At 40.4% G+C, this 18,744-nt stretch overlaps 1 protein-coding gene across 1 annotated transcript; it reads left to right on the forward strand.

Moving 5' to 3' along the window:
• Positions 1–8,849: 8,849 nt before the first annotated feature.
• On the forward strand, positions 8,850–18,411 carry LOC120516077 (lymphocyte antigen 6E-like). Its single transcript, XM_039737534.1, has 3 exons — positions 8,850–8,937; positions 12,549–12,662; positions 17,917–18,411. The coding sequence occupies exons 1-3, from the start codon at positions 8,886–8,888 to the stop codon at positions 18,132–18,134; spliced, it is 384 nt and encodes a 127-aa protein (XP_039593468.1). The 5' UTR covers positions 8,850–8,885; the 3' UTR covers positions 18,135–18,411.
• The last annotated feature ends 333 nt before the right edge of the window (positions 18,412–18,744 follow it).

Raw genomic sequence — 18,744 nt, forward strand, 5'->3', positions numbered from 1 at the left:
AAGTTGCAAACAGACAGCAAACACTAGTTTCCTCGTTACATTTGGGTTATTTTCATCAAGAGAATCTGAGAAAAGAAAGTATAATTACTTATAAAGTTACAACTAAGTATCTTAAGAAGGTAGTAAAAATATATTTTTATTACAAAATGAACTAAATACGGGACATTTGGGTGTCCCTGAAAGGTCAGTAGGGCAGCACGGTGGTGCAGTGGGTAGCGCTGCTGCCTCACAGTAAGGAGACCTGGGTTCGCTTCCCCGGTTCTCACTTCGTGGAGTTTGCATGTTCTCTCCGTGTCTGCATAGGTTTCCTCCGGGTGCTCCTGTTTCCTCACACAGTCCAAAGACATGCAGGTTAGGTGCACTGGCAATCCTAAATTATCCCTAGTAGATGTGCGTGTGTCCTGTGGTGGGCTGGCGCCATGCCCAGGGTTTGTTCCTGCCTTGTGCCCAGTGCTGGCTGGGATTGGCTCCAGCAGACCCCCGTCACCCTGTGTTGGGATATAGCAGGTTGGAAAATGACTGACTGAAAGGTCAGTACAGGACAGGGGACAAAATGATCAAATATAGGACATGTCCCATATATAAGGGGTATATAACCCTAGTTATAAATGAAAAATAATGTGAGCTTTATTTGTAGTTTACAGACGCTTACCATCCACTCTCATGGAGCTTCAAAGGATCTGTCAAGAAGAATGGGATAAATTTACCAAATCCAGCTGTGCAAAGCTTATAGAGACTTACCTAACAAAACTAGAAGCTGTAATTACTGCCAAAGGAGCTTCAACATAGTACTAAATTAAGGGTCTGAATATTTATATGAATGAGAAATATAATTTTGTTTTATTTTTATTGAATTTGCAAACCTTCCTGAAAACATGTTTTCACTTTGTTGGATTCTTGGGTATAGATTGATGGGGAAAAATGTCAAATTTATCCATTTAAATTTATATCTACAACACAGTAACGCAGCAAAAAGTGATAGGGTCCGAATATTCTATTGGATGAAAGTCAAAAAAGTCAATACATAAATACATACCTAAATATTATAATAAACTTATACCCATAAGAATTAGTCAGTCAGTCATTACCCAACCCGCTATATCCTAACACAGGGTCACGGGGGTCTGCTGGAGCCAATCCCACCCAGCACAGGGCACAAGGCAGGAGCAAACTCCAGGCAGGGTGCCAGCCCACTGCAGATAAGAATTACTGAAAGAAAAAAAGAAAACTCTCATTTGGCTAAAGATAAAAAGGGCATTCACTGGCAAATCTGCAGTAAATATGCCTGGTACTGAAAATCATCCAGCAATACCGCAATTTGTGCTGCTGATAGGTATGAGTTTACTGTTATCATGAAGCATGCAGTTCTGGAGCCCTGTTTCTATTGCCTGAAAATGAAGTTGAATAAGTTATTCAGGTCAGTGAGTGAATTTATGGAAGATTATCTGTGCTAAAATTAAACACAATCCAGCATGTTAACTACATAACAACGCAATGTAATAAATATACATGTGGTGCATTTCGCTTTGACAGTTTTATTGTGTCATAATTAAAAACATATCAACCAAATGATCAATAGCCTTTCACTACAGCATGCAATTTTTGTGTTTTTTTCAATGTAATACAAAGGTGTATTACATTGTAATTCATGTCCATTATTTTTAAAAGCAATGCAAACATATTGCATTTTGCTTAGCGGCTGTTTGAGTGTGTTGCCCCACCTTTTGACACTGATTGGTCATTTTATTACATTTAGTTTTGGCATAATTAAGATCTGTGGACATAAATCAAAATGCAACATGCTCAGAGCAGCTGCTAAGCAAAAGGCAAGACAAGTTTAATTTGCTTTCAGTTATGAAACCAAACAAGAGTCCAGACAAAGAAAGCCTAAGGGGTCCCCGACTCCCAAGAAATTTCATGTACAGCAGTTGACTGGAAGAGTCGGTTTGAATGCAAAAGGTGTTCTGCTGTTGAAATACATGCCACACTAGTCAGCCATCACTGCAGAAACCTATACCTCCACAATTAAGTTTTTACATGAGGCCATCAAACAGACAGACAGGCATGTTGCTGTTTCATGGCATCACACCATCCCACAAACCCCCAAAATCGAGGCTGCTATCAGGGAAACTGGCTTTATACAACAATCTATCTCTCAATGTCAACAAGACAAAAGAGACAATCGTGGACTTCAGAAAATCACGTCCTGCCCACATCCCACTCAGCATCAACGGTTTAGATGTGAAGATTGTTAGGAGTACCAAGTTTCTCAAAGTGCACATAACTGAGGAACTTACGTGGACACATAACACCTCATCACTAATCAAGAAAGTCGAGCAGAGACTACACTTCTTGAGACGGCTGAAGCGAGCACGTCTTCCCTGTTCCATCCTCACCATGTTCTACAGAGGTACCACGGAGAGTGTCCTGACCAGCTGCATCACTGTCTGGTATGGAAACTGCAACATATCTGACCGCAAGCGCCTGCAAAGGATAGTGAAGACAGCAGAGAACATTATTGGGGTGCCTCTCCCTTCACTACAGGACATATTTTACAAACGCAGTGTCTGCAAGGCCTGCAGCATTGTGCAGGACCCCTTACACCCCTCACATGGACTTTTCACACTTCTGCCATCCAATAGAAGATATTGCAGCATCAAAACCAAATCTGCCAGGCTGCAGGAGAGTTTTTACCCCCAAGCTGTTAGACTCCTTAACTCCATACTGCCCCCTGGGACCTTCCACACAGCCTCAACCACCTTTAAAAACAGAACTTTTATACATGAAAACCACTGTCCTGCAAAGATGAGTGTGCATGTAGAAAAGAACTGAAAATCTCATACTGACCTTTAAGTATTTTGACACTCTTGATATCCTTCTGCTGTGAAACATTCTGACCTGTCATTGTTTACACACGTCTTAAACAACTATTACCATACGCTGATAATTTCTGTATTATCTATAATTTATTTATTATATTACATATCTTACACATCAATATTGCTACTACTTCTTTGTCCTATCTTTGCACAATGTCTTGTCTTGTTTGTGTTTTCATTTTTAATTTTTAAATTTTAAAATTTTAATTCTATTTTTAATTTATTATTTGCACGTCATGTTGTTACACTGTTGACCCTGAGCTTCGCAATTCCGTCTATCTGTATACTTGTATATTGTTGAGATGACAATAAAGTTCACTTTGACTTTGACTTTATAGAGCTTGAAAAGCAACCGTACCCCAGTGATTATTTTCTCTTTCAAAACTTGAAGAAAGTCTTACATGAATAGTGACTTCCCAATGATGATAACTTCAAGGAGGCAGTAATGGTTTGGCTGGAGGACCAAGATAAATCCTTCTGTTATAAAGGGATTAGATCACTGGAGGTAAAGTGGACCAAGTGTATTAAAGTCAAGGGGGATAACATTGAAAAGTAATGAGGTGACTTTGACCATCAGATTGTACTTTCATAGTCAGGAAAATTTAATTACTGCACACCCCCATCCTTACAGATTATTCCTTCTTTTCTAGCCAGCTCCATGTACATTTAATTATTGGTAAACTTCACACACCCTAGTCTTTGAGAAAAGGAAAGAGAACAAACACCTTTTCCTCAGAAAAATCTAGTTGTGAAAAATGTGTTATTCAAAGAAAATTCAGCTATTGCTTGTCTCCTTTGATACTGTGAAAGGTACACGTGGGGACAGGATAACTGTAAGAAGTATGACACTATATCTGGAAGGGACAGGGATGGATATCATCCTTCTAAACAGACAGAAACCTACATTAGCAGGAATGTGATGCATCATGCCAGTGGAGATGCCTCAAGGGGGTAATTCATCCTTCCTCTGAAAAGGTTGCCACAGAAATAATAATTTTAAGGGCATACTGGCAGAAGTTCTCCAGTTTAGGCAAACAGGTAGAAAGATGGTTATAATAATGTATGTATTTTGTATAGGAGGGACTACTTAGAGGCTACCAGGGCTGCCAGACCCTTTCAATATAACTTGTGTCTTGGGGGTTCAGGAGTACAAGCAACCACCGCAGGGAGTTCTAGGAGAGTGGCCTTGACTCACTTGTGGGTAACAAAATGACCTGAGCATTAACCTTCTCTGGAGCTACAATGGGACGCTTTAACACTAGCCTGTTGATTGTTTAGTCAGGAGGTGTGTTAGGAACAAATATCTGAATGGCTGGAGGCTTGGTGTTGGGAGGAGAAATAGGAGGTGTCCAATTTGTTAAAGGCTTTTTGTTTAAGACGTGTTTGAAGAAACCTTTCTTTCGTAAAATTTGTATCTAACAGATAGGTTTTGTAACCTAGGAGTAGTAACTTGCTTATAGTTTGTTCTGAGCTCTGTTTTCGTAATATTGCCTTGTAACACTTGTTCATAAACATTCTGATGTTCAGATTAGATATACAGTATAATTTCTGAGTGTGTGTGTGTGTCTCTGTGTGTGTAAAAATATAGAAACTGCTCAAAAAAATTAAAGGGACACTATGAAAACACATAAGATCTCGAAGGAAAAAAAATCCTGCTTGCTATCTCTACTGATATGGACTGGGTAATGTGTTAGGAACAAAAGGATGCCACATTGTTTGATGGAAATGAAAATGATCAACCTACAGAGGGCTGAATTCAAAGACACCTCGAAAATCAAAGTGAAAAAATGATGTGGCAGGCTAATCCATTGTGCCGAAAATTTCATTGCAGCAACTTCAAATCGTACTCAGTAGTTTGTATGATCCCCCACGTGATCGTATGCATGCCTGACAACGTCGGGTTGGGTTCATGCTCCTAATGAGACAACAGATGATGTCCTGGGGGATCTCCTGCCGGATCTGTACCAGGGCATCACTGAGCTCCTGGACAGTCTGAGATGCAACCTGGCAGCATCGGATGGACAGAAACATAATGTCCCAGAGGTGTTCTATTGGACTGAGGTCAGGCGACCGTGGGAGCCAGCCAATGGTATACATTTCTTCATCCTCCTGGAACTGTCTGCATACTCTTGCCACATGAGGCTGGGCATTGTCGTGCACCAGGAGGAACCCAGGACCCACTGCACCAGCATAGGATCTGAGAATATGTCCAAGGATTTCATCCCAATACCTAATGGCAGTCAAGATGCCATTGACTAGCCTGTAGAGGTCTGTACCTCCCTCCATGGATATGCCTCCCCAGACCATCACTGACCCACCACCAAACCGGTCATGCTGAATGATGTTAGAGGCAGCATAACATTCTCAACGGTTTCTCCAGACCCTTTCACGTCTGTCACATGTGCTCAGGGTGAACCTGCTCTCATCTGTGAAAAGCACAGGGCACCAGTGGTGGACCTGCCAATTCTTGCATTCTATGGCAAATGCCAATCAAGCTCCATGGTGCCGGGCAGTGAGTACAGGACCCACTAGAGGACATTGGGTCCTCAGGCCACACTCATGAAGTCTGTTTCTGATTGTTTGGTCAGTGGCTGGCTGGAGGTCATTTTGCAGGCTCTGGCAGTGCTCATCCTGTCCCTTCTTACCTAAAGGAGCAGATAACGGTCCTGCTGATGGGTTAAGGACCTTCTATGGCCCTGTCCAGCTCTCCTAGAGTAACTGCCTGTCTCCTGGAATCTCCTCCATGTCCTTGAGACTGTGCTGGGTGACACAGCATACCTTCTGACAATGGCACTTATTGATGTGCCATCCTGGAGAAGTTCGACTACTTGTGCAACCAAACTCTGCAGGGTCCAGGTATCACCTCATGTTACCAGTAGTGACACTGACCACAGCCAAATGTAACAGTCAGAAAAGATGGAGGGAAAAATATCAGTGGCCTCTAACTGTTAAACCATTCCTGTTTTGGGGGTCGTGTCATTGTTGCCCCTTTTGTGCACCTGTTGTTAATTTCATTAACACCAAAGCAGATGAAACTGATTAACAACCCCCTCTGCTACTTAACTGACCAAATCATTATCCCAGAAGTTTCATTGAGTTGATGCTCTCCTCTGATTAAAAAGTGTTCCTTTAATTATTCTGAGCTCCTCCGGAACCTCCTCTCAAACAGTGATTCAATGGGAAATAAAGACAAACACCGCTTTTCATCTCCTCTTTGCGGGATCAGCTGCTAGCCTGCTGCTCGCTGTCGTGCTGCACAATCTATATCTCGCACGGGGCCTCAAGCATTTAAAAGACCGCGCCACGTCTGTCCTAGTGTCTCACTGCCTTGTCTCTCTTCCCCCAGACACCCTCTGCTCCAGTTGGGGCCGCACCCCTTTGAGGAGGAAGATTTTGTGTTTGTTTGACCAAGAGGGGACAGCTGGTTTGACAGTTGTCCTTTGTGCAGCCAAATCGCTCCTGAAAGAGACTTGTGTTTGTTCCGCCTGTACTGGAATAAAGTTTCTGTCTCTTGGAAAGCCCTGAGTGCCTCTGTGCAACTTTGTGACCCAAGTATATTTATATATATAGATATATTTATTTATGAGCACCTAAAACCCCAGACACAGCCACCATGACACATGTCCTGGTAAAATAAAAAGTTTTATTACATAAATACCTTAAAATAAAGGTCATCTTCTCTCTCCTTCCACTCTTCCAGGAAATCATTCTCCTTCTTACACCCAACTCCCACTAGCCTGGATGAGGTTGAGTGGCCTCCTTTACCTTGGACCCAGGAGTACTTCCAGTGCTAGGGCATAGCCTGATGAAAGTACTTCTAGGACTCACAAAGAAGGAATGATGGCTCCCTGTGCACCCCCTGTTGGCACCCACGGAACCTGACAAGTTTGCCCTATGGGACTATAGTTCTCCGCATGCCTTGCGTGTGTCTGCACAGGTGCTATTACCCATGGAGTTTGCCACCTAGCAGGTCGGGGGAGCATGTATCCATGCCAGGTTGTCTCCCCCTGTCATTCCACCACTCTGGCCTTTTGGCCATGTGTTGCTCCTCATTCCAACCCTGCCAGGATGCCAGTGTACCCACTGCCACACTGGGATCGTTTGCTTGTCTCCTGGCTGAGTCAGGGTGATTTTCACCCTGCTTATTGTGCCTTTGAAAGTCTGGCCTACTGTCCCGGTAAGGAATCTTGCCCCATCTCCTATGGGACACTCACCCATGAACGCCATACATCACAATATATATGTTATAACAAAATGATCATTTTACAGCATTGGGGAAGTGGAGAAACTGCCCCATCAGGTAGGCAGGGACCTCCTTTTAGCTACACATATAAAGGCCATGGGTATAATCATTTTCTCTTTTCTGAATTTAGATTACTCTCTGTGTGTTTTTATATGTTATATAGCCTAATAAAAGACAACTTTTCGCACATTCCAGTCTCTTTGGCATCGTTTCTGGGTTCAAGAACACTAAGGGAGAGCTCCCCATTTCTTTAGTTAAGCGTGAAGAGGATGCCACACAACCCTACCGTGCAGGAATGTATGTTATAACACAAACTATTATATGTTAAGAATTACTACTGTGTTACTTGGCCTCAGATGGACTGGTGTCCTATCTAGAGTATACCTTGTGCCCGATGCTGCCAGGATAGGCTCCAGCTCTCAGTGTGTCTTTCTTACAGTCTATTTTTACATTATTATTTAATTTTCTTTCTTCTCCTTTAATTTATATTTCCTCTCTCTCTCTTTCTCTCTCGTTTCTGTAAAGTTCTAATTCACCTTGGGAACAAATAAACTCTATCTGTCTATCTGTCTATCTGTCTATCTGTTGGCGGCACGGTGGTGCAGTGGTAGCGCTGCTGCCTTGCAGTTAGGAGACCCGGGTTCGCTTCCCGGGTCCTCCCTGTGTGGAGTTTGCATGTTTTCCCGTGTCTGGGTTTCTCGTTTTTCCACAATCCAAAGACATGCAGGTTAGGTGGATTGGTGATTCTAAATTGGCCCTAGTGTGGGCTTGGTGTGTTTGTGTGTGTCCTGCGGTGGGTTGGCACCCTGCCCTGGATTGGTTCCTGCCTTGTGCCCTGTGTTGGCTGGGATTGGCTCCAGCAGACCCCTGTGACCCTGTATTTGGATTCAGCAGGTTAGAAGATGGATGGATGTCTATCTGTCTAATCTATATAGCATGTAGGAATGTCAGATAGTCTGCATATTTCGTTGTTCATTTACATTTACAGACAATTAACTTCCTTGTGAAGTGTAAAGTTTCGTTTCAATGGAAAGCCAACAGGTAGTTGCAAATTACAATTGTGTAGAAAGTCTCAGCTTAATTTGGAGAAATGTTAACCAATGGGGAAATTAAACCTTTGAAGAAGCATAATTAAAATTAGAGTCATGAAAGTTTATACATTTCAAACTGTAGCAGGGAGTTTTGTTAAGATAAAATGCTCTAATCACACAAATGAAGACTTTAAAGGAGGATTTTATTTATCTCTTGTGGCAGGCGGCTGCCGTCCATGCCCAGCCAGGATGCCCCTGCACACTATATTCAGGGGGAGCAGCCCTGGACAGTGCAATACCTCCCCCTGGATGCTAGATCGCCGCCACTCTGTTTCCCACAGGGCTCCCTGGGAATTGGAGTTGGGTGATTCCTTATTGGGTCCTGTAGGCAATGCCAGGGGGTGCTGTGTTTGGGACTCCTGAGCCTGTGTGGACAGCAGATTCATCACACCCAGACGTACAGCCAGAACTCGGCTATCAGGCACCTGCAGCACTTCTTAAACTCTCAGTATTTAGTTTCTTTCCATCTACATGCAGAATGATACAATGTCATTGTCAAGTTTATGTGGCATGAAAGAGTTAAACTAACCATGTAAAGTGATATTAGCTGTATTATAATAAGGCGGAATCATCACGTGAATACAACATTTTAATGAGGCTATATAAGTAAAATTCCTCACTTTCAACTGTGTATTGGCTGCAGAGAGTTGGACTGAGTGATCTGAAGTGAAAATGAAGACTTACCTCACGCTATTCCTTCTAGCCTGCTTTATAACTTATTCAGGTAAGTCAATCGTTAGCGAGCATATCAAAATATAGGTTTAACAATGGGCTGCCTCAGATTAAACAGAATTTATATGATAGGAACAGGTAAGCCTGTTAAAAATATGTTTACCCAAATTTAAAATGGTAAACATACCACTTTTTAACATATATTTTACTATGTATTAAGTATATAAGCACAATTTCAGAATAAAAAGAATGGAATAATTTTCAGATGGATATAACCTCTCAGATTCAATTTAGAATTTTTAATGAAATTGTTGTCACTTAGAGAGACAGATAATACATAATATATACTGCACCTTAATTTTTTTTCTTTTTTTTTCAACATAGTGAAGCCACTGGCATTTTTGGCACAAAACCTATGGTGAGGCAATACCTGTGCAGACTTTTTAACATAAACATTAATTTACATAATTAAAAACATTTGTCCTCTTTTGCTAATGATTAGTGAGGCATGGAAGTTCATGGACCATCTGGGTCACAAAAAAATCAATCAAACAATGGGATGCTTGGTACCTGGTCTGTCTTAGTTGGCACCAAATCATTACGATACCCTCGGACATTGTTATTATCTACACAAAGTACAGACAATTACCTTTTAATGTTACATAAACAGAGTGCCTCACAATCACCTGCCGCTTAGGCAAATTCATTGGCTATGAACTGCTTAAACTGAATCAACAAAACCTGAAGTTTTGCAAACAAATACTATTGAGATGAAAAAGTACAAACCACAATAGCATGGAAAGAACTTCACACATTGAGCAACTTGAACACAAAACACCCGAGGTGTCAAGTAGCAGTTCTAACCACAGCGCAGTCAGGTGTTTGCTGTACATCTCAAGGCTGACAATCAATTGAAAAAATGTTGTTTGAAGAACTGTGGTTGTTTGAAACAGTGGCATCATACTGCCAGCTTCTTTTCCATAAAGTAGAAGGAGCACACTTAAGATGTCCATGATAGCTTTTTAAAATTTAGCACCACCAGGCAGTTCTCTCCAGCAGTTAGTGAAGATGAAGATGAAGATGCTGCTCAGCCCCATTCTGATGAGCTTAATGTTTTGAGTGCAATGCACATTCCTGATTGTTTTCCACATTATTGTGGCTAACTTTAGGGCAGCAGATAGTAATGGTTTATGTTGAAACGAAATTTGTGGTTAAAAAAAGTGCTCCTCATTTTAATATTGAGAATAACGGGCTGTAAACCTTCAAGCCCATTCACTAAACTGAAAGTTCAGGTTGCACATGCGCACATACACAATGAAGTATAAACCCAGAACACTGCAGGGCCAATAGAGTAGCCCTCATGAGCTGAAAACAGGCTTGCAGCACCCGATTACAACAATAATTTCACGTTGTAAAAAAAGCAGTATTTTTCCAGGTTATAAGTTATATTGAACATAAGATGGTATAGTGAAAAAATGGTTTAGAAGACAAAGTTAAAGGTTGTTAAAACATTTAGTAATAAATTAAATTACTGAGGAAAGCTTACTTACTGTATTTATTCTGCATATCATCTGGTGGGCCTGTGCCTCATTGGCCCTTAAGCAGAACGAAAGATGGTTAGTAACCCACAGTGCTCTTTGCACTCAAAGCCACTCACAGGCTTCTGCTCAATTTTCGTTAAAATTTACAGGATATGATCTCACTCTCCAGTATCTCTTAAGAAAGCTTCATGGTTAATGAATGGTTTAAGATTCATCCATCCATACATCTTATACTCTCAGGGCTAATTTAGTGTCACTAAGCATTACACATCCTTTGGATATGGGAGGTAAACCAGAGTACCTGGAGAAGAAAGGACATGCAAACCAAACACAGACTGCAATCAAGCCAGGACGGTGGAGCAGTGAGCTCAGAGTACCAAACACTCCAGCACTGTGCTGCCTGCTATGAACGCACAGGTGAAAACCTTAAATTGGCATGTGTAAAGCAGCAAGGTTACAGTAGTAATTATAGAATTCATGTTCTCACAAGTATTGATTTTCTTTACAAACAAACAAACATTACAGCACTGAGACAAATATGTTGTCTCTAGTGAGGCTTAAAAGAGAACATGGAATACCTAAAAAGGTTTGCAGTAATGACAGCAGTAACTCAAGGAAACTGAGCCTTTGCACGTGGATTCACTGCAAACCAATGGGTTATGGGCGCCTACTTTCCAGAGCCCTCCTACTTCATTGACACCATTATGAAATAAAGGAGATCTGCCATTCAGTATGACAGAACATGCATCAGAACAGGATACAGAGGTTTTCAGTTCTACGTAGGCTGAACAATGAAGGCCACCAATGAATAAAGGTACTATACAGAAACCTAATATTGCTTTGTGTAACGCCTAATCCTATTAACATTGCACATAGTTTGGAAATAAATGATCACCCGCTGACAATACTGGTAGGTGAGCAGTTAAAGAAATCCACTGTTCAGGAGGTCCACAGTAAGAGAAACAATAGTATTGCCCTTAATGGGAGAGGTTTCTGCTATTGACAATGAAGATAATTGCTCAAAGATCCAAGAATAGGGAGGCTGACAAGCCTTTATTGTCAGATCAGTCCAATCAAAATTTTCTGTACTGTAATTGTAAATGCAGGTTGATTTGGTCCTGTGTAAACCCCCCGCCTCTGTCACATTACATTACTTTACTGGTAATTTTCATTCACAAACTACATTTGCATAATCACCAGCAACTCACTGAAAACGTCCAATGAATCATCCCAACAAAATCAAACAGGTGTGGTGTTGTCTTAAGCTGTAGGAGGCGAGCTCTTGTGTGCTTACCTGGAAATACAGTGCAGTCCTCAGGTGAGAAGAAACCCAAGTCTTTAGGACCGCACGAACAGAACAGAAGCTTGTCTGTCTGATGCCTGTTATTTGTCATACAATGACAGAATTGAAAAAGGAAAATAATGGCTGAGACTGTGGCTGAACTTACCATAACCAGAAATCCATCATACAGCCATCATGTTATTTGAAAGTTACAATGTAGAAGGTTCACGATGCTTTAGAAATGTGTAACTATTCTGAAACGTCTGCAGGAAGCTGCATAATTTGTCATCCACTGCAATTCCTAGTCACGTAATCTAACATCCACAAGGCAACAAGATCCAGCAAGTGCATTCATTTGGTTTAATGTCCTCTCTGATTAGACTTCATATAATGTGCTGTGGGCGTAAGTAAATGTGTGTGCTTTGTTTTGTTTTTGTTTTTTTTGCTTTCCAAAAACCATCCACTAGAAAAATCGTTTTCTATTTTCTTGATTTTAATTTCACTTACAGCTTTGTAACATTCAGCACAAAATAAACATTGTAAACGTGGTTAAATATTTGTCAAATTTTATTGAATTCAATATAGCAGTACAATAAATGACTTACAGATTTCTAAATTATATTGCAATTGATTGTTTTATTCACTGTATTGTTTTAATTAACCCCGAAAATCACTCAAAGTTCTTTTTTAAAACTTTGTGACAAATTTTTAGTCTTTTAATGAACTGATTTGAAATTTCCACCAATAGTGGATACAAGGCAAAATGACACAAATTCCTAGAGTGCAATTTTTTGTTTGAACAGTAGAGTTCCTGATTATTTTTTCCTTTCTTCATTTTAGAGCCGTTGTCCTGCTTCAGTTGTAAAGATGCTGATACCAACCTTAGGTGTAATTTTAATCTGCCTGAGACATGCTCAGCAAACCAAGTGTGCGTAACTTCCACTTCAACTTTAGGTAAGTAAAATCCTTTGCTTATTACCGATTTTGGATGCTTGCAGAAGAAAGAATGAAAGTGGGAATGCCAAAGTTGATCTGAGTTTAAATAATTAAAAATATGCATAGCACTCACCAAGAACAAAACTTAACCACTTAAAAATTTCCACTGTTAGTTATTTACCAAAAATTACTAGGATTGCTATGATCCAGTAAACACATCATGTCTGTTAAACACAAAGCTCCAAACCTGTAAGGCAAGCAGTCCATTGTGCCCACCTGCTGTTTTGACTTACTGTGTACCCAAAGCACAAGGCTGCCAGTTCAGTCCTTGTCTCCTCCACACTGTGTGACCCTGAGCAAGTCACCTAACCTGCCTGTGTTTAACTGTAAACCAAATGACAGTATACAACCATGATGTTGTAAATCACCATAAGTGAAGGCATATTAAATACAAAACTTTAATTACATACAAAAAAAGTCTGAATTAGCATAATTGGCTGTATTTCGGGGTACAAATACTTGTCATTTTTAAACCTCTGGGAGTGGCTCTTAGAGGGTAGCACCACCAATAAAGAATCAGATATCAGAAATATTAAACTTGTGATCAGCAACCTCAAATAGCAGAAAACAACACTGGATTACTCTTCATAAGGGTGTAATTTCCTGCACAAAATATCATCCAGAAATGGTCTAAAAATTAGTATTTTTGGGTTTAGAGGCAAATAAATATGAGAACTCCACAATTGACATCTTGCATAACCAGACATCAAGAAGATGAGTTGAACAGCATATCATATGTGGGGTGATTCTCTCATACTGTTGAGTCAGGAAGTGCCGGACAAAAAAAAACAGAAGTGATTTCAAAGCTTTCATACATTAATTCAATTCCACCTTATTAAAATGACAAGTGTCTCTGTGGTGTGTGTGTGTGTGTGTGTGTGTGCGTGTGTGTGTATCTACATAGCTGACTGGTTGCTATGTCTCTGTTATATGCCATTTGGTATGGGATTCATAAAAGCAGTGCTAATGCTTAGGATGCAGCATTTGTTGGAATAAAAACATGCAGTACAGCTTATTACGACATGCATTACAAAATACATTCCAATAGATGATGTGCTTCAAACTTAGACAGCTAGCACAGCTAATGAACACACAAGATGGATTTGGCTGCTGACTGCTATTTAGCATTATATATGTAATGAAAACAAGGAAGGGGGCAACACAGATCCATAGACTTGGGTGTATCTCCCAATCTGGTTATTACATGTGTGGAATTTCAACATTCTTCTCAAGTTTACATGGATTTTCTCTAGAAGCTTGAGTTTCCTTTCATGTGCTCAACACATACACGTTAGGGCTAATGAGTGACTCTAAATTCATCTGGCCTGTGATTGTGGAAGTGCACCTCAGCATTCATTTTGATGGACTGGACATTGAATGATAAGGGCTTTGGATCCCAATTCCTTATGTCAGTCTTGCACCTACTATCTCATCAGGTTCTCCTTCAGGGTTGTAGTATCCCTAGCAAACCTAAAACTGGATTAAGTAGTTTCACAGAAAGAGGTGGATTTTAATTTAGCTCATATTATGCTAAATAAATGTTGATACATTTTAATGATAAGAATACATTTAAAGTGATTACTTTTATTTTTGACCTCACTCACTTAATGTTTCATTCACAAGCGGTGCGCTCCAAACGACAATGGACAGCGTTATGGCTATAATTAATTTTATTCGCTCCACATCAAGCCTCCAACACGCTTATTCCGCATGCTGCTGTCAGAAATGTCTGCTGAGCACCACGACCTTCTTTTGCATAATGACGTGAGGTGGCTGTCCAAAGGCAAAGCACTGGAGCGTTTCTGCGGTCTCAGAGAAGAGATCATAACTTTCCTCCGCGGCAGCAAGCAAAAAGGCAGAAACGCACTTGAGTCGCATACTGGACGACAACTTCATGGCGATGCCTGCTTTCTGAGCGACATATTCAAACACCTGAACGATCTCAATTTGGGACTACAAGGCAGAGACAAAACTGTCATCGACCTTGTGGAACAGATGCGCGCATTCAAGTTAAACTGGACCTTTTCGTGAATTATTTGAGCACAGGCGAATGCTGCATTTTCCGACACTCCGCAAATGCATCTCATCCCGCACAAATCACGGATGTGATGACAGATTTCATTGCGATATTGAAAATAACTTTGCTGGTCGATTGGATGGACTTGATCTGCCCACAGAGTTGGCCATTTTGTCAGAGACCCGTTCACTGTTGCAATAGAAGGGGACATCCGCCAGAGCTAAGAAACTGGTCCCTTCCATTGACGAGGGAAATTCACACTCGAACTTGTTGACATGCAGTCATCTGTAACCATGGCACAGGAGCTTTCCACTAACAGGCCTGCAATGTTCTGGACTGATGTCACGCACATCAGTTCCCTAACATTAAGAAAGTAGCGATCGTCATACTCAGGGCCGTTTGAAGGAATTTGGGGCCCCAAGCAAAATGGACATGGAGGCCCCCTACGCGACGTAAAGGAACCACAGCATAGCCATACAGTAATCCCTCCTCGATTGGGGTTGCGTTCCAGAACCCCAGCGATAGACTAAAAATCCATGAAGTAGAAACCATATGTTTGTGTAGTTATTTTTATATATTTTAAGCCCTTATAAACTCTCCCACACTGTTAACATTATTAGATCCCTCTAGACATGAAATAACACCCTTTAGTCAAAAGTTTAAACTGTCCTCCATGACAAGACAGAGATGACAGTTCTTTCTCACAATTAAAAGAATGCAAATAGATCTTCTTCTCTTCAGGAGCAGAGAATTTCAGAGGAGAGAGAGAGAGAGCAAAGAAAAGCAAACAATCAAAAATTAATACGTGTGCTTTTAAGTTTGCAGCATTTTTAGAGGAGCGTCAGTATCTTCTAAGCAAACAGCCCCTCTGTGCAAACAGCCCCTCTGCTCACATCTCCTCCGTCAGGCGCAGAGAGAGAGAGCGAGATTAAAGCAACAATCAAAAAATCAATACGTGTGCTTTTGTGCTTTTAAATATGCCGAGCACGCAATAAAGCAGCATTTTTTAAAGGAGCGTCAGTATCTTTTAAGCAAACAGCACCTCTGCTCACAGCCCCTCCGTCAGGCGCACAGAATGTCAGAGAGGGTGAGAGAGAGGCAGAGACAAGCAAACAATCAAGCTCACGCGCGGGATGCATATCTTATAGCATTGAGGAGTTTTAGTTAATATGTAATACATGCTCTGATAGACAGCTAGCACAGCTAATGAACACACAAGATGGATTTGGCTGCTGACTGCTATTTAGCATTATATATGTAATGAAAACAAGGAAGGGGGCAACACAGATCCATAGACTTGGGTGTATCTCCCAATCTGGTTATTACATGTGTGGAATTTCAACATTCTTCTCAAGTTTACATGGATTTTCTCTAGAAGCTTGAGTTTCCTTTCATGTGCTCAACACATACACGTTAGGGCTAATGAGTGACTCTAAATTCATCTGGCCTGTGATTGTGGAAGTGCACCTCAGCATTCATTTTGATGGACTGGACATTGAATGATAAGGGCTTTGGATCCCAATTCCTTATGTCAGTCTTGCACCTACTATCTCATCAGGTTCTCCTTCAGGGTTGTAGTATCCCTAGCAAACCTAAAACTGGATTAAGTAGTTTCACAGAAAGAGGTGGATTTTAATTTAGCTCATATTATGCTAAATAAATGTTGATACATTTTAATGATAAGAATACATTTAAAGTGATTACTTTTATTTTGACCTCACTCACTTAATGTTTCATTCACATTCTCATACTTTTTCTTCATACAGAGATTATTATAACAATCTACTGTATATAGAATGCTGTACAAGACTTTGTATGAATCCTGGCCCTGACACTCTTGATGAAGCTGCTGTGTTTTTCCTATGTGTGGAGTGGCCTTTCTCTGAGTACTTGAGTTTTAACTCCACAAACGTGTAAAATGTTAATTCTGAACTGTAAACTGGCCCAGGTTGGGTGAGTCTGTGTGTACACAGTGACAGCCCATTCCAGACTGGTTCCAATCTCACATTGAAAGGTGCTGTCAAAAACTCTGACAATGAATCTTAGAGATGGAATAAGTTAAATTGAATGGGGCTGGATAGATAAACATGGAAAATAGGAGGACAATGTCAACAGAAAACCTTCCCTTTCCCATTCTAAAGTCAGCAGTTAACAGTTTTTAATGTTGTTCATATCTTGTTAATATTTATAGTTAAATGGAATTTTTCAAGTGTGCGAATAATGTACATAACATAACATTCTTCAAGCTGCTTAATCTAGTTAAGTGTTGCAAGAGCCACAGCCCCTCTGCACCAGTCACTGTTGTAAAAAGTACCCAACTTCCATATGTCCTGTAAAAGTAGAAATACATTTCAGAATAGAATTTGCCCATTAGAAAATGACTCAAGTAAATGTTTTTAAGTGTGTAATATTAAATGTACTTAAGTATTAAAAGAAGGTGTAAATGTAGGCTCACTCCCTGTATTATATATAGTCAAAAATATAATATCTCTATTACAAAAAAAAAAATCTTGGAAGACTTGGAAGGAGACGATTCAAAGGAATGGCCTTTCAGGTTTCTTGGACTTTTCCAATTAGTTCATGATTAGTGATGCCAGTATAATGTGAGAAGTTATGTGAGCAACACACTTGACAAGGTGAGTGAACAACAGCACATGAAGGCACAGGCGCACCTCATGGCAGCCTACAGATCAGCACTGCTCTCTTCAGCAGGCTACTATGACCATCTGGGTGTCTGGGATTGCGCGTCTCTACCATCAGCTCCACCCCAGACATAAAGCCCCACCCTGTTCCACTGGCTATGACAAGGTGTGCTTGGAATGACTGCATAGATGGTCAGGTGTTAGCCTCCGGGGGGGACATTTGAAAATCATTCCAGATTCTTCATATACACAAATTTTCTTAGAAGTGGAAAAGCCTTCTTCATTGCAATTCAACACTAGTGAGAGTCTATTCCACACCCACAATAGTGTTAAAAAATATTAATCTTCATTTTTATCAACTTAATGTTTTATTATTAAGGAAAATCTACAAGGTAAATTATCCAAATGTGGTATTGTTTACTCACTGTATTCTTATTCTAACTACAATTATTGTTTCATCGTCTGACTGTTGACATTGTTTTTGTAATTATGTCTCTTCACTTTCCACTCCAGAGGTTTAATCATTTTTTGTTTTTCTTTCTTCTTTTTTCAGGTGGCAGCTTTAAGATTACTAAAGGGTGTATCGACCAAGATTCATGTGATGTTGCATCGATCTTTGGAAACATTGACGTAGGTGTGGCGAGCACATCAGTGAAATGCTGTGATTATTTCTTATGCAACATAAACGGCTCCACGACTGCCAGACTGAACCTCCTGCTTCTGGGGGTCTCGGCGCTTGTCCTTCTAGTAGTTGGCAACATTACAAAATAGAACCAGCTATGATATGGTCTGCTGTAAAATTAAACTTGGGCTTTGGTTTCATTTATATGGAGACTTTATCATTCTGAACATTTCCTTCACTGTTGATTTTTATTAAAGGGAAGGTTTGGAGTTAATTGGTATAAGAAGTATAAGAACATTACAGAAATGTTACAGCAAACCAATGAAATTTATGTTTCTATTTTATTTTTAATAAATGTGCAGTATACTATTAGATCTTACTTTGTCAGATAAATACACTACAAATAAAACTAAATGTTTTGTGGAACATGTTCTTATCTTCTTCACTTTACAAAGCCATCTGCCCATGTGCATGTCTGTTCTCCAATTCAACTTTCGGCCAAGTCTTCTTTGTGTCTTAGCGTCACAATTGCATTTAAACCATTTTAAATAATATTTAAAATGGCCGGTAGTACCGGAGACCTGTGGCTTAATACATATCATTGTTGGGTTTCTCTCATTAACTTGTGTAAGTAGATACTGATGTTATTTCACTGTTTGGTTATAAACAGGAACACTTCCCTGGATACTTGGGGGGTTCGGGATGGTTTGTGTCATTGTTTTTGTAAACAGTGGGGCTACAGAAGGTGGGAATGCATTC

The sequence above is a fragment of the Polypterus senegalus genome, chromosome 15 (genome assembly GCF_016835505.1).
Source record: "Polypterus senegalus isolate Bchr_013 chromosome 15, ASM1683550v1, whole genome shotgun sequence".
Taxonomy (NCBI): domain Eukaryota; kingdom Metazoa; phylum Chordata; class Cladistia; order Polypteriformes; family Polypteridae; genus Polypterus; species Polypterus senegalus.

Bases quoted from the DNA above. Each gene is read 5' to 3' on its own strand.
- LOC120516077 (XM_039737534.1), top strand. From the start codon at position 8,886: ATGAAGACTTACCTCACGCTATTCCTTCTAGCCTGCTTTATAACTTAT. The intron at 8,938-12,548 runs GTAAGTCAATCG...TCTTCATTTTAG, and splicing joins CTGCTTTATAACTTATTCAG to AGCCGTTGTCCTGCTTCAGT. The intron at 12,663-17,916 runs GTAAGTAAAATC...TTCTTTTTTCAG, and splicing joins AACTTCCACTTCAACTTTAG to GTGGCAGCTTTAAGATTACT.